General features: G+C 45.7%; 1 protein-coding gene across 6 annotated transcripts in view; it reads right to left on the bottom strand.

Moving 5' to 3' along the window:
• Positions 1-15,592, bottom strand: part of NETO2 (neuropilin and tolloid like 2) — a 52,857-nt gene extending 37,265 nt beyond the window's left edge. For 3 of the 6 annotated variants that reach the window (XM_032787044.2, XM_032787052.2, XM_032787047.2), the window contains exon 1: positions 14,431-14,523. In XM_032787044.2, coding sequence (XP_032642935.1) covers positions 14,431-14,464 — 34 coding nt within the window. In that variant the 5' untranslated portion in view covers positions 14,465-14,523. Of the gene's footprint in view, positions 1-215; positions 236-629; positions 730-14,430; positions 14,524-15,483 lie in introns of those variants that run through there. The other 3 variants (XM_032787051.2, XM_032787046.2, XM_032787050.2) reach the window with 3 other exon arrangements.
• Positions 15,593-16,139: the final 547 nt, after the last annotated feature.

Here is a 16,139-nt window from a genome sequence, read left to right as displayed (position 1 = left end):
ATATGCACACACACATCTGTGAGAGCCATGGTTGTGGTATGTGAAGTCAGTATAGTCACAACAAAAAGTAAATGTTAAGATTTAGAACTTCATTCCTGTGCTCCCTAAAGTTTTAAATAAGACATGCTTCTTGACAATTCTACGACTGTAGGGCAACGGTACTGAATACTGGCACCATTTTCCACAGGCAATAGAGATTTTAGCTGATATCTTACTCGAGGGTGACAAAGGCACAAAGTACAGCTGCTACTGGCTTCCAGAAGGCACTTGGGTCCATACGTTGCTAGCCTGTTTACTGCAATGTTGCCCACCAAACTTATCACCAAATGGTATGGGAAAACATGCCACTGCAAAGAGAGAATAAGGTAGCCATCCTTAGAAGCCTACAGGAGAGGACTGCAGAGTACCTCCATGAAAGTTTCATTGAGATCTCTCAGGAGGATTCAAGAGACATCCCTGTGTATACAAACAGCTCTGCATGGCTCTCCCCTCTAACTGTACAGGGGATTGAGAAGCAGATAAAAACCTCTCTCTCTCTCGCTGCTACCTCTTCTAGTATGAGTAAATTAATGAAAAGTCAATAGCTGTGTCCAGCATCATTGTAACGGGAAATATATTTACATACTTACCTGCATCAGGCTGACCCATAGCTCAACTGCTGGGACTGACTGGACTTCAGTGGAGTCTCAAACAGCTCCTGGCTTGCAGCATACTTGGACCCCTGTTCCATGCCCCCCACTGTTCACAGGGGCTTGTGACTGAGGCTCCTCAGTGGTATCCACACGCTGAACATGGCATGTAGATCTTTGTAAAAAGTGGCAAATCTGCAGCTTGGCACCATACCTACTTGGTGTCCCTGGCCTTCTGATATGCCTGCCACAGTTCCTTCACTTCCATGCCTTGCATCCTTCCCCTGTATCCTCTATGCAATTTCTTTGTACATGTCCACATTTCTGTGGCTGGCCCGTAGCTATGCTGGCACAGCCTCTTCTCCCCACAGGCCCAGGAGATCTAGTATTACTCCAGACCAGAGCACATCACTGGCATGGTCAGCCAGGCAGTTCTGCACAACAGTGGAGGGCTTCTAAGATGTGCTTTCCAAGCCTGGCAATCCAGAAAAGGCATTTCAAAAATTTGCAGGGTTTTAAAAGGGGGAGTGGAGGGCTTCCAGTATCCATGACCACTCGGCAGTAGAGTTCACAGTTGTGACCAGAACAGTCAGAGTCAAGCACTGAAGGACAGCTGCCGGAGGACTGTTAGGGTCAATGCAGAGTCTACTCTTGTACTGAGATTGATGCAACACATCAACCAAGGCTCAATGCCACCTGAACAGGTGGTGTTACTGTGTCACTGTAATGAGGCACTTACATCAGTGGGAGACACATTTAAGCACAGACATGCACAGCTAGGTCAACACAAAGCAGCTTATGTCCAACTACCTTTGTAGCACAGAGCAGGCCTCAGTCCTAACCCTGTGGAGTAGCTCAGCCAGCCAAGGCATAATCGCGCCATTGCAGAACAGTGAATTGCATTTACTCTGAAGTCTGTCATCTTTCATGAGGCTCTCCCCACCACCTTCCTATCAGCATGCCAGCAGCTCAGTGGCTCCCACTGAATCAGCCTTTTCCCCCTTTGTGATACCCCCCACATTGGCAGCCGTGTAGAAAACGCTCAAATAAGCTTTGAGCTCTTAGACATGTAATCTGTCCCCAAGCCCGATTATAGGTTCTGACTTTATTTAGGGTTACATGCATCTCTGCTCTTCATCTCCTTTCATTTCCCATAATAACTTACATATACAGGTATCTGCCTTTCCTCACAGACAACAGTTTTCTCCCCTGCTGGGCTAGATCATTACTGTGTAGCCTTGTGTGTCCCAACTGATTTATCAATCTTTCAAATGAGGGTAACATTCCTAGAGGCATCTCTGCCTCCCCTGGATTAGTTCAGACAACAGGACAGACTCATCCATAGCCTTCCAATCCTCATGTGGACAGTGATACCATATTTTCATTAATACTGATCTATAACAAATATAATTTCCCAATAGACTGTATCCCATCTGTTACACATGCTAACAGCCCTTGATCACAACTCATCTTCCTTGGACTTGGAAGAGGCATTATAGGGAAGAAAGAGTCTAGAACCCATTACTGGTCCCCAGAGTCAAGTTTTTCCAGTAGTTAATTATTTAAAAAATATTAAACTCTCACACACAAAAAAAAAGCTATATTTTTGACATCTTAGTTTTCAGAGTCTAAGTTGTCGATTTAATGATGATATTTACTATCTCTTGTACAGGACAAACTCCATTCTATTTTCATATTGCTTGGGTCTTTTTTGGATAATATCTTTTTAAATTGTGAAACTCAAGGACATGTAAATGCTCTACAGAGAGACTAATGATAATACAAATGTTTGTTCCAGACATATATCTGAACTCTCATCTGTTACAATTTTTCTCCACAAAGCAGCTTGATAGCTGCTATAAAATTATCTTGATTTTGATATCTTCTCTCCTATATATCATCTTTAGGGACAGGAATGCTAAACTGAACTTGGCTTGCATCTCTGTATTAAGTGTAGTTCCACAATTTCATGTTAATAATGTATCCATGTTGTGCTACTGAATTTATCGTCTTCTCTAAAAGATGCAGCATGTCTGCTGTATCCTTACCCAGCAGAAGCACAATCTCAGAGAAATCAATTTACCCTGTTTTTATAGCTTTGTACTGCTTCCTACAATGCAAAAATTGGACAGAGTTTTTTCAAACAGAATGAATCACAATCAGAAAAGTATAGACTTTTCATAATGTAATTCAGTATTTCAGACAGCCAGTTTCCCTCTTTTAGGTACAGCTATCTACTATGGCTGTCACTTTTATTATATGCCTTTCCCCCAGCCTTTAAAAAAGAATCAGTGGGTGTCAATGTTCATTTCAGTGGTACTTGCTCAGTGCCTCACTCGATTTCTGAATGAAGACAAAACCAGGCTCTGTATTTCAGTGCCCCTATCCAGCGATTTCCCTTCTTTAAAGGGTGCTGTTACAGAAACAAACCTTCTGGAGGATTTAAAAAAATCTGACTGGTTTTCACTAGAGCTCATGCTGATTCTATAAATAGGTGACAGCTCTGTGTGCATGTGCGTGTAAGAGAACAGGGCATACATCCTGCAAACAGCATGAATAAGTAACAGATAAGTAGGTAATTACAGCAGAAAAGTGGGTTAGCCCAGCGGTTTTCAAATTTTTTGAGCCAAGCCCTCTCTGAGTTACAATTTTTGGTTGTGTCCCGTGCCCCTCCCCAAAACCATTCCATTCATTCCTTATCCCTCCCTCCCTCTCTCCTCCTTTCTTTCTTTCTTTCCTTTCTTCCTCTTTACCCGGATTCCTTTCATCTCTTGCTATCAGACTCTCAGTCCCTGCACACATTTACAAGGCATCCTTTCGCTGTTCCTCCTACCTCTAGTAATAATATGATAAGGGAGAAAGAGCCTCAGAGATGGGACCATATCAGCAGCTGTGAAGACCCAGTTCTCAACTGGGGATCCGTGAGCTGGTTTCAGGGAGTCTGAAGCAGTGTTAGACTGGCTGGGGCCCATGGCAGAAACCACTAGCGTGTGCCCCACCCCCCTAACCTGTAGGACAGAAGCCCCAAGACCCCCTTCCCCCCACTGTGCCCTGGAGTTTTTAATAGCATGTTGGAGGGGTTTCAAAAAAACAAAAACAAACGAATATTGAGAACCTGTTTTATGGTAGGGCTAGCACAGAGGTGGAGAAGCTATGAAGAGCAGCTATCTGGCTAGAAGTGGGGTGAGTCAATGAGTGCACAAGATTTGAAAGAACAAAATCATCCAGGACCTATTTCAACCCTCCATGGTTTGCAATGTCACCTCCAGGAAGCCACATTTTGTGCACAGTTCTGTTTTTCTGATAACATAGAAATCATATGTTCCAAAGCCTCACCACTTCTGACAGTCTTGTCAGACCTCAAATGCTAATCAAGACTGTGCCAATCAGTCCATGGATGGGGGAAGAGAGGGTTCCACTAGAGACAATCCAAGATGCTGCTGGAAGGGGCATTGGTGAGGTAGGCAGTGCTGAACTAGTCTCCCAGTATGGCATTTAGGGCTCAGACAGAGCCACCATTTGGAGAAGATCTAAAGAGGTCCTGACTACTTGCATTAAAAGTCCCATGACATCTTCCAAAAACAAGGGAGTTAAATGCCAATTTATCAAAGGTAACAGGATTAAGTCATTACACTGTATCTGACTAAAGTGCCCTGCTTTTATAATACAACATAGTATTATTCTCTGTCCTTTTTTAACCTATTATGTAGAGTTGCTGTGCTCCAGAAAGAGCTCCATTTCAGTGGGAGTGCAAAATGAATTTGTTATAGGATATAATTCCCAATTCCACGCTGATGCGCACTGTGCAAGGGAGTAACTGTCTACCAATACTGGGTGTATGGGGATAGTGCATATGATTAGTCTTGCGCTACACTAATTCAAGGCCACATTGTACAGATCAAGGATTTAAAAGAGGGTCAATGTTGGTTGTGGGAGACCTATTAGAAGAAATGGAGGGATGGGAGGTAGCTGCTTTAGGACATGCTCCTCTGATTACTGACTAAAGGTTTGTAGGGTTAAGATCAGGAAAGTTAATGCTACTTTGAAACACCATCAGTTCTGTTCCATGATGTGTAATACCCAAATGAGGCTACTAGGGAACCAATGGCCGTATCGCTGCTGAGACAGCCACGCTTCCAGTGGGGAAGAGATGACTGCAATGGCAGTTCCATTGTGCATGGATCTGGCATTTGCTGCAAATCTCAGTTCCCTGGTTGTAAAAGGCCATATTGCCCACTCATTCTACAGCAGGAGTCACACCATTACCAAAGTAACAGACTGCACACACACAGAAGTTTGAGCTTTTGTTCTGTTTTCCTAGCATCACTACTTTTTCTTTTTTCTCTCCGCCCTGACTTTGCATAGAATAATTTAGCCACCATAGCTTTGGGATTCTTCAGCAAAGAAGGCATTATGGTATACATTTTTATTCAATATTACTCCTTTTTTTTTTTTTTTTTTAAACAGACCTGTGTTGTATTATCAAAATATTCATCTGAAACAATTTAACAAATGCTTTGTTGGAGGGTGAGGGGGAAATGGTTTCTTTGTTGAATCATTTTAGAGAATGTATAAGATGAAAAATAAAATACTCGTTTCTTTATTGAAGTACAGAGAGCTCAAGTCACATTTTTATTTTTACTATACAAAGAGGCCAGATGCTTGTAAGTAACTTGGTTTTGCTCTAGAATAGATTGCAAGAACAAACTGAGTACCCAAGTACTGTGCTTAAACAGATACGAGTGCATTGGGCACTTGATTTGACATATGCCTGTACCTATCTGGCGAGAAACATCCTCCTGATTCTACAGGCACAGTTCCGCACTCCCATCTGCTGCATGGCATATCTCACCTCTCCTCTTTCTGTGTGCTCTGGGCATCTGCACGTACAGAGCTAGCAAAAAGCAGAGATGAGAATCTGCCATGTGGCACTAAGAACAGAATCTTAGATCAATGATGTCAACAGGGGAGCTGCACATGCAGAGAAATCTGAATATCAATCTTGAGAGCAGTCATGCAGACCTGAGAAACAGTATGGAAAAATTCTATTTTTAAAAGAAACACTTGGTCACTTAAAGAACATTATACATATATAGTGGTAGTCAGGATCCTAGGGAGAAGAGTGATGCAGACACTGCCTACTTAAGGGTTCACTGTTTTATCTCCATGCTAGACCTTCTGTGCCAGGAAGTACCAGATATTCATATAGCCCAGACATAATAATTGGTGACACACAGATCATAGATGTTACAGAGAGCCTTGCCAAGAAGTCTGCTACTCTGACAGATACAGCTAAAAAAAAATAGCACATGCTTGATCCTAATGGAAACCACTTCTCCCCCTTTGGGAGCAAGTTCTTTTGCACATACATAAATCTAGCTAATTTGTTCTGTGAAACTAACATTAATCCTAGCATGCTGTAACTGCTAAGAGGGCTACCATAGTGCACACATCCATTCATTCATCTATGTCTAACATTAATTTCAGCTATTAATGTAGTGGGTACATTTTCTGTACTCTCTCTTCTTCTCATAGTAGCTTCTACAAGCCCTAACCACCATCCATCCCATGGTGCTATGCACTGCACAGATACCCAGTAAAACAGTCCTTACCCTGGAGAGCATAAGTCTAAATAGACAAAATCCAGGGGAAGGTAAACAGACACACTGTGGAGTTTGATGAACAGATATCCTAGAAAGGGGGTCATCTCTTTTCCTTTCAGAAAGTTGGTCTGCACACAAATGGCGTGCCTCAGGCTGTGTCTAGCTCATGAAATGGATAAGTGGTAACATCTGGATCAGTAAGAATTCCCACTCCATTGCTGTCTATTACTGGCATTCAACAATACTTATTAATGAATCAAAGGAATGCTGAACCACCACTGTTGTTGTTTAATCAGGCTCTCAAGTCTACTAGTTATCAGTTCTACCACCTCATGATTACATTGATTCTTGTGATTTACATAATGCAGTTTCTCTGTTTTCTTGTGGTCTCACAGAGTATTGCAAGCTGTTGAATGAGTAAACATCAAGAGCTGGTGGCTAGAGTTTACCCCATGAGTAAGTAGCTCTAGTGGTTTATATTGGTTTTCTTTGGTGCACAGCTCTACGTGGCAGAGGAATGACAGAATGTGGTAGTAGCTGAGCAGGTGTGAACCAGGGGAAGACAAGTCTTTGCTGGATTGTCAGTCACCTCTGCCTAGAGCAGGGGTGGGCAAAGTATGTCCTGCAGGCTGGATCCGGCCCATCGAACATTTCTGTCTGGCCCACTAGGCTCTTCAGCTGCCCCCTTGCAATCTCCAGGCAGCTAAAAGTCCCAAGGTGCAGCAGGGTGCTCAGGCAGGCTGCCTGCCTGGCGTGGCTCCACGCCGCTCCTGGAAGTGGCTGGCTGTTGCTGGCATGTCTCTGCATGTCACGATAAAAGCAACAAGCACTCCATCAGTCATTCTGTCACACGAGCCAAAGGGAGTCAGCCCGTGTTAACGGCTGTGAAACCGCAGGTAATCCCTGTTGCTGCTTGTCGAACGCTTGTTTCTGGTCACAACCTCTTACGATGAAGGACCACGGCCCTATAAGCGATAACGACGGGGCCCACGTGCCAAAAAGCGTCGAAAGCGATTCTAAGGCGAGTTGCGAGAACAGTCACACCCAGAAAGTGATCATACGGTCTAGGGCGTAAAAGAAGTTCCTCTCGCCTGTCTCAAGCTGATCACCTGAGACGAGGCCACTGTTCCGCGAAAGATGCGTGGCAAAATTCCTATGCAAGACTTGTCGCCCAGACCATCACGTGTAGATCGTACAGATTGAGAGATCGCCCACCGTGTTGCTAGCAGTAACCAAACCCGCCGCCGTGGAGACCTAGTGCAAGTAAAATACCTCGCTTCGCGCACATATTTACTGTTACTATCCTGAGTGACTCCAGGGTCGCGGTGGCCACAAGGATGAAACCGGATGATGAATGGGCGGCCCACAGTCTTTAGGCTGTCACCGCAAACTCTGGGCCATCACAGTTTTCTAACAGCAGGCATAGCACCCCCCACTATCTGCAGGCGAAAACGGCGATCTCTTCATTCACTAATAGCTTCACTCGCACTATTCCCCAATGAGCACATCGGGTCGGGCCTGGAACAGGATGCGTATAAATGGGCCTCTGAAATACTGTGCGCCACATTCACACACTTTTTATGTTTTTTCCATCCCCCCAAGAACAGTGCCTGGCTACCCCCCTCCCGACCGCCCAGTAATACCCCAGCACTCCTTTCTCTTTGGCTTGCGCCAACCCACTCCAAAAACTAGAGGTCCTGCGATCCAGATCGGTAGCTGTCTGGAGTTGCCACTTCCAGACTGCAATAGCCACCGCCTCTTCCACTGAACAGGGCAGTCTCATCTCGTGTCGTGCGCCGCAGGGTTGGGCGAGCTAGCACACAGTCCCAGGAAAGTGGCTTTTCGCACCCTAAAATTCTGCGCCACTGCTCGTCATCCAGACTTGCAGGACGATGTGATCCACCAACTCAGTACTTGTTTCCCGAGCCACAGCGGCGTTCCCAGCTGCAAGAGCACGTCCGTTACTGCCACAAAGCATTTAGTGTCAGCAGTGTCATGAGCATCTATTTTCATCATCTGAGCTCTCACTGTCACTGTTGGAGCATAAGGAATAGATCAACTGCCAGACGGGATGTGCTGGCAACATTCATCAGCAACATCCTAAGCAGCTCGGGCTCCATTCTTCCTGAAATCACACGCACAGAATTCACAGATGGCACCAAACGGCTGAAAAGGGAAGCGATGCACCACGGGTGTTGGAACAGAACGGAATGACCCCACCCTCCGTCCTCCCACAACCCCAGCAGCAAATTGGGAGACAGGTGCTGTGTGGGATAGCTGCCCACAATGCACCACTCACAACAGCGCTGCAACTGGTGCAAGTGTGGACACACTGCAGCGCTGGTCGCTGTCAGTGTGGACACACTGCAGCGCTGGCCGTACACAGCTGTACGACCACAGCTGTAACGGCCAGCGCTGCAAAACTGTAAGTGTAGACAAGGCCTCAGGTAGTAATACAGTTCTCCCAACCTCCTTTACTAAAAACCAGTGGCAATCAAGCCCCTGTGCCTGAATGGATAGGCTAATCCACATTTCTAATGGCCACCTTCAGTTTTCCTGAAGAGGGCCAGCAAAATTTCTTACTCCGTCCACCCTCAGAAATTCACAAGCAACTGTAGGGTGCCTTGTTATTTCAGTCAATCCAGGTCCTGTTTACCCTTGACACATCTCTGGGTACATCTACAAGCATATCCTCTGTTGGAAGGAAAAAAACAGCCAGCTTCCAAAATGTGCTTTCCTTTGAGAATGCATTTTTGTTCATTGTTTCTTCAAGCTGCCTGTGGCAGTGGGCTGCTGGGAAGGCCGCATGTACATAATGTGCTGGCAAGGGGCCCCCAGAAAATTACTTGTTAAAAGTCTGTCATCAAATTAAAGGGATGTTGGGGTGGTTTCCTTGCTGTTGACAGAGTTTACCTGCTTTCTGGCTACTGCTAGAAAGGACTTATTCCTGGGATTCCTAAAAATACTTCTGAAGAGCGGGTGTTTGATTTACAGTATAAAGCAGGAATAGAGCAGATTGAACCAAATGACAGGTGTTTAAAAACTAACAGGGACTTGGAGGAAGACATCTTTCTGTTCCCTCCTATTTGTATCCTCAGATTTTTTCTCTACTATCAATTTAGTCAGTATATTTTTCAGGAGGGGAAATACCCCCACCACACTTCCAGCTAAGTCCACATGAATACATTTGTTTGGCAAGTGCTGTTGCCCCACACCTTGTTTGAGAACTCGAGTGTGTCTAAATGGAAAAAGGAATGATTTTTCCCTGTCCCTAACTCCTGCTCTCCATGAGCAGACACTGGTCCTGGTTCCTGGGTTTTATCATAGACAAAGGAGGGACTTTTTGTGATGGGCACTTTTAAAACATTGGTAACCCCTCTCTGCCACATATCAGAGCAGGGACACTTACTACAGAGTCTGTCCTGTAAGAACCAGGAAATGGAGTGGAGCATATAACTCGTCAAATAAATGGGGAAAAACCTTCCCAAAAAAGAGTTGCTTTTTTGTTTAAATTTTAAATTTTTAATTTTATTTATTTACCAGTTCCAATTAGTCTTCAGATCTTAGGCTATGAATAGTTGCTGGTAATACATTGAGACAGGCCACTTACATGATATTCTATCTAATTCTGCAGATGCTTAGAGAAGAGCAAATTGGTGGGAAGTTCCTGCTGCTCTGCATGGAGGAGTGTAAGCTTATCTATAAGGCTCCTATTCCCATTGTATTTAGGGCACCATATATAAAAAGGAGCATATTTTGTCCCAAGATGACACATGCAATGCAGGGTATGGTTATTTCCTTAAATTAGCTTATTCTGTAAACAACATGTTGCAATTTCAGGAACAATTATACAGTTTTCAGTAGTAACTACTCCCAGAAAAACACTATCTTCCACTGCACTGAGCCATGCAATTGTGATAGGTGAATATCAGACAGATGGAATGAGAAGCTGCATTTTTTAATCTTTCTGTAAAGTCTCTCTCCATAAAATAAATTGGGGAAAAGAGAAAATAGAAAATCATGGCGTTTTCATTAGTTAAGTGATAAATTTGATTATGTATTTCAAAGTCTCCCTTAACATCAATACTAGATCATTCTCTGTTCTCTCTACAATTGTGGGGGCATGGATCAGCATTCACACTGCACTCCCAGTCAGTTCCTACCTGGGCCAGATTAGAAGCTAATAATCCCAACAGTGGACCAAACTCAATTATGAATCCTGGTCACATGCCATCTGAGGCACATTGTGCATGCGCTAAGAAGACTACAAGTGTGGAACCGAGAAATGTTCTCAGCAGTTTTGCTATAAGAGACTGTTAAAAAGTGCCTGTGTAGTCTTAGAGAAATTAGTAAATCAGACAAACCTTTGATTAAGTTAAACTACTTTAAGAGAGAGCAGTACTCTTCATATGCTTTTAAGCTTGTGAATGAATTAATAACAAGAGTGCAAAATGATTACCACCAAGCACATGCAGGCACAAATAAAGCTGCTTTTGTGGCCCAATCCTGTAATTCATTCATATGTGAAACCTCCTGCTGAACTCAAAGGGAGCTGCTTGGTCCTCAGAATTTTTCAGTGTTGCTGCTGAGATCATATGTAGTTCCCATTTTTTAAGTTAAAAATAAAGTTTTTGTAGCTGCTTAAATGAAGGAAATTTCAGAATGAGGGCAGTTAACTTCATTGGGCCCTTGTAGTTCTTACTTTGGTTTATAATTGGACAAATAACAGCCTCCCTATTTTTAAAATATTTTCTCTACTTAACTTCAACATTATTGGCTCACAGTAGCACCTTTTGAATCTGAAAACAGCAAGGTGCTATTACCAGCCTTAAAGTGGAATAAAGCATTAATCTCTAGTTATGAATAATTAGGTACTAAAGTTATGCCATAATCCAAATGATGGGCTGGGGAGAATGGCAACCTTATTTCAAGGTCCATACTCCTGCAACCTGCCAGAGATGGAAGTTAAATACTATGCATCTCTGGAAAACAGGGAATGCTGACTTTCAAGGGGCACAGATGTTTACTTCTAGTTTTGCTGTTTGAGACATATCAGACCAGAAAAATCCCACTGATCCCTCTGGCTAGCACTGTTTTTTCCACACTATCCAGGATTTAAATTTAGCAAGTATAATTTTATGTCAGCACTTATGTTTTTTGGGGGGGTTTTGGGGTTTGTTTGCAGGGAGTGTGTGTATGTGTGGTAGGGAGAGATGCATGGGCTGGACAAGCGAACAAAACCACCCTTTATCTGCTACATTTCAAGGAAAATAAGATGATGCACTAAAACTAAAGATAGATGTATTTAGTTATAGCTTCTAGAGGATGAAGGAATCATGACCTTAATTATAAAGAGGCCTCCGCCTCCCTCCTGAGAAATTCAAAAGAGTTGTAATATGCTATTTTAGAGTTTCTTGCACTTGACCAGCTATGTTCCACGTACCGCCTGTCAATCAAAATGGCTAGAGCAGCACATTTGAAGATCTCATTGAGATATTGAGAGGGGAAAGCATGCCACTTTCTCAGGCTAGTGAAGTATATAGGTTCTCAGATAAAAATCCCATTGGGAATTGATGTCTGGTTGCTCACACAGAAGCAGTGTGCATCACTAAGAAAACAGCTCAGCATTGGCTGGGCTCCACTTCAGCAAAGCCTGCAGTGGTCAAAACCTTAGCACTGTCCTACTCCATTTCTTTCAATAAATATTGGCTATCACTTGGTGGAGCAAGTTAAAACCAGCTACCCCAATATACACAAGAAATAATCTTCAAATCTTTTACTCAATAGTGTGTGCAAGTATTGTGCATTAAAATCAGATTTGGGAGTTGATTTAAGTCACAGTCTGCATTACTGATAGTGAAGGAAGTCCATACAGTAGCTCTGAGCAATAAGAAGAAGATAAAAACTACAAACTGAATGATGGCCCTGATTCTCCCCTCACATTTGCAACCCAAAATACATTTCTGATGGCTGACCGCAAAATGCTTGTGCATTTCACAACACCAAGAACAGAAGAGAAAAATGTTCTTAAGTGTTAGAATGATTTGCCACAGCAATACACTAAGATCTGATGGAAGATACTAGTAATTAATATGTTCAAAGCAGGACTCTCCCTCAATTTCAACAGGAAGTTCTCTTGAAACAAACAAAAAAGATGGCAGGATAGCCCAGTAGTCTCACCAATTCAAGTAAATATCTTGCAAGCTTCTAAAATCCCTTACAACATGCAACTTCAATTATTAAAGATTCAATTTGAGAAGTGCTCATAATAGTTCACTTTTAAAATTAAAACTATGTGCCTGTTTATAGGAACTTCATTTTTAGATATAATAATATGGCTATAGAAAGCTTTCTTCTGGGTAAGACAGAAGATAGCACATGATGTCAAGTAATCAGAGGCTATTTCTGGAGTCAGGGGTGAATGGTGTATTTAGAATTAAGAGCTCACTAACATTTCAGCTCTTATGCAGTTTATGTATATTTTAACTGAGCATATTCAAGTCACAGACACCAAATAAAAACTCACAAAAGAACCTGAAAAAGGTCTTAAGAAGATATATGAACACTACAGAGTCTCCAGTAGATTGTGTTAAGATCGTAGACACAAAGACATTTCTTAGGTGACAGTTTACACCCACACACACACAGTAAGCGCACCTACTCTACACATGCAGGATTAATTGCACTTGGGGAGTATAATTCAAGAAGCATTTATGCCAACTGTATTTTATGAACATAGCTGTCTTTCAGAGAGAATTAAAAAAAGTCAAAGATTTTAGACTGAACACATCTTACCTGCATTTGCTCTCTAGCAATAGCAGAAGAATGTTAATGTAATCATTAAAGAAAATACATTACATTAAAGGACAAAACATATTTGCAATAAATATTTACCTAGATGTAGAAGGAACTAAGTGAGAAATAATTTAAATTTAGTTTGCCAAAACAACTCTGTAGTGCAAGAAAATGGACTGCATGTGATACGGATTCATTTTGGGTTTAAAATAGACTTCTTTGCAACTTTCCCATCATAGATCATCACTACACAAGAGATACTGCTTTCCACCTGCAGTATCTGCCTGTTTTATCCTGTTTCAAGCAAGCAAACATTCCTAAACAGCATTGCCTAACAGAATGTTCTATCATTTAAACAAAGAATCAAAGGCTCCCGGATGGTTTAAATCAGCGATTGCTACAAAAGATACAGAATGCCTCTCAGATAATTTGCAGCAAAGTTAACTGTCAGGTCTGGCTTCATATAAAATAAACCTTCCTCCCCACTGTTGAAGTGTAAGTCATGCTACCACAGACAAGGAGATGCTCAGATAAGGAGCCTAATCTTAAACCTTTACCTCTGAACATGAAAGTAAAACTGAAGAGAAAGCCAAAACAAAGGTGGATCAGGAGGCAGACAGGACTGGGTAGTTTGTGACACACTACTGATTCTGTGTTATTTTACTAGAACCAGATCTGGCTCTGCCTAAGAATGATAGATACCTGACCAGAGCCATGCAGTGTGTTGGAGTGTTAGCAGAGCAGCAAGAGTATTTAGTGGGAAAAGGAGGAATATGGAGTTCTTGATTTTCCTCAGAGCCATACTGTGCATTTCAGTAGTCACTGTTACCATAACCCTCTCTCTGGTCACCCCCACCAGAATACAGGCAGCCAGCAGGCATCTGGCAGGTCTTCTGGATGTGTCCAGAGATAGTCCCTTGCCTCCCACGCTCCATCCTGTTCTCATATAGCCACATATTCAGAAGTGGTCACACCTTTGGGGCATCCACAGGGGCCGATTCTCAGAGCTATTGAGCACTCATAATTGCCCCCAGTTTCAGCCGGAACTGCAGGCACTCAGCACCCTAAAAAGCCAAGATCTGGTCTTTCCCCCCGGCCTCAGGCCGGGCACCCACCAGCAGCAATAGCCACTGGGCTGGGGCGCCCTGAGCGCCCAGCTCTCCACCCACCTGGGCTCAGGACGAAGCCTCAGCCCAGCTAGTTCCCCCACTCGGCGAGCAGACAGCTGGACAGGGGATAACCAAACCCCCGGACACCAGCCGGCAGAGCCGACCCTCCTCCCGGGGGCGAGGAGAGCTGGAGCATGCACAACCCCCGGGCCCAGGGAGAGGGCGCGGCAGCCCCGGGAGTTGGCGCAGGTGCCGCCGCCCGTCCCCACGCGCTTCCCGCCGCGGGGCTCTTACCTTCCAGCACTGAGCAGAGTTTGGCCAGGGCCATCTTCTCTCCCGCGCGGAGCGGTAACGGAGCGGCACGTCGCTGCGGCTCCTGGCCCAGGACCGAGCGCCGGGGCGGCAGCGAGTCAGAGGCGAGGCATAGCCACGTCCGCGCGGAGCCGGGGGCGCCCGAGCGCCGGCCCCCGCGCCCGCTTGCCGTCCGGTGGAGGAGCTGCTTCGTGCGGCGGGGGCGGGTTCAGGTCTCCTCCCGGGCCATGCCCGGTGCCCCGGGCTCAGGGGAGCCCCCCGCCTGGCCAGGAGCGAGCTCAGCCAAACGCCTCCGGGCTTGGAGCCTTCGCTGCGGCCGCGCTCAATCCCATCTAGCGGGGGGCGTGCCGCGCCCGTCGCACAGGGTGCCGGCCGGGGCGCGCTGCTCCCCCAGGGCCGGCCGCCTGGCAGCCCACGCGCAGCAGCTCGGCGACTCCCAGCTCGGCTGACGCCGCTGCAGCTCACTGAAGCTCATTTAATATGGGGCGGGAGCGGAATGAGCCTTGTACGCATGTGCCCGCCCCCCCGCAGCCTCGCCAGCGGGGCACCCCACACAGGGCAAGCGAGAGGAAGGCAGCGGGTGCGAGCGGAGACTCCCTGCGGGCCCGTCCCCGCCCCGTAGCGCGCGCAGGTGCCGGTAGCCTGCCCGCGCCCAGGGATTTCCCCTTCCCTGAGGAGGGCGTGGGGAGCCCGGCGGCGGCCGTGCCTGGAACACACGGGGAGGGGAGAACGTGCTGTGCCTGCTGGGGCAGGAGCCCGGGGTGAGGCGGGAGCCCGCTCGCTGGGGTCCCCGCGAAGCCAGGTGCGGTGTCCGTTCAGGGTGGAGCAGGAGCCGCTCCCCGAAGCCGGGTGGCTGCAGAAAAGCCGCGACAGTTGCGAGGGGAGGCAGCGTGTGGCTGGCTCGGCTGCTCGCCCCGCTCCATTGTGCTGCCTGCAGCGTCGGGGCCGAGAAGAGCCCAGCGCACGCTGCTGCCGGAGCGGGGGGGCAGCTACAATGGAGCTATTACTTTACACGGAGTTAATGAAAAGGCGCACTTAGCGGGCGGCCTGGCCCTGGGTCCCCGCTCTCGGGTGATCCATCCCAGCGGGCTAGGGAAGGGAAAGGGGGAGCGGAATCTCCTCAGACGACAGGGGATGCAGGGGCTGGAAAGCACTTTCATCGAAGCAGGGAAAGGAAGGGAAGTGATTATGGCTCTCAGCTGAGCGGGTCGTAGAACCAAATCCTGGCCAGCAAAACCAAGAGCTGAGCTGTGTGCAGAAACTCCGCTCTGTTTAGTGATCGCAATGGACGCGTTTGTCTATTTCAGGCTCGGAGTGCTGAGCACATTTAAACAAATGGAGACATGAAACGGCACGCAGCGTTTCTACTCCAGCCACACACACAGCTCGGAGGATGGGCACAGCTGTGAAGGGTTAGATTAGTAACGGGCTGTAAGGACTCTTCGTGCGCGCGCAAATGCTTTCTCAGGTGAGCAGCTAGGCGGCACACGTAAATTCATTTAGTCTTTTTTTTTTTCTTGTTCAAACATCACAAGTGAAATGAATTGGGATTTCTCCGCCTAGTTCATAGTGGACGTTTGTCTTTGTCCCAAAAATACCCCACTGGTGTGCTTGACAACCATTTGGTCAGGATCCCCAATTAATGGAATAACAGGACTCTATCAGGTCACAGATATGTGGAGAACCTTGCC

Source organism: Chelonoidis abingdonii, chromosome 19, assembly GCF_003597395.2.
Source record: "Chelonoidis abingdonii isolate Lonesome George chromosome 19, CheloAbing_2.0, whole genome shotgun sequence".
Taxonomy (NCBI): Eukaryota; Metazoa; Chordata; order Testudines; family Testudinidae; genus Chelonoidis; species Chelonoidis abingdonii.
This window is presented reverse-complemented; position numbering and strand designations above follow the sequence as displayed.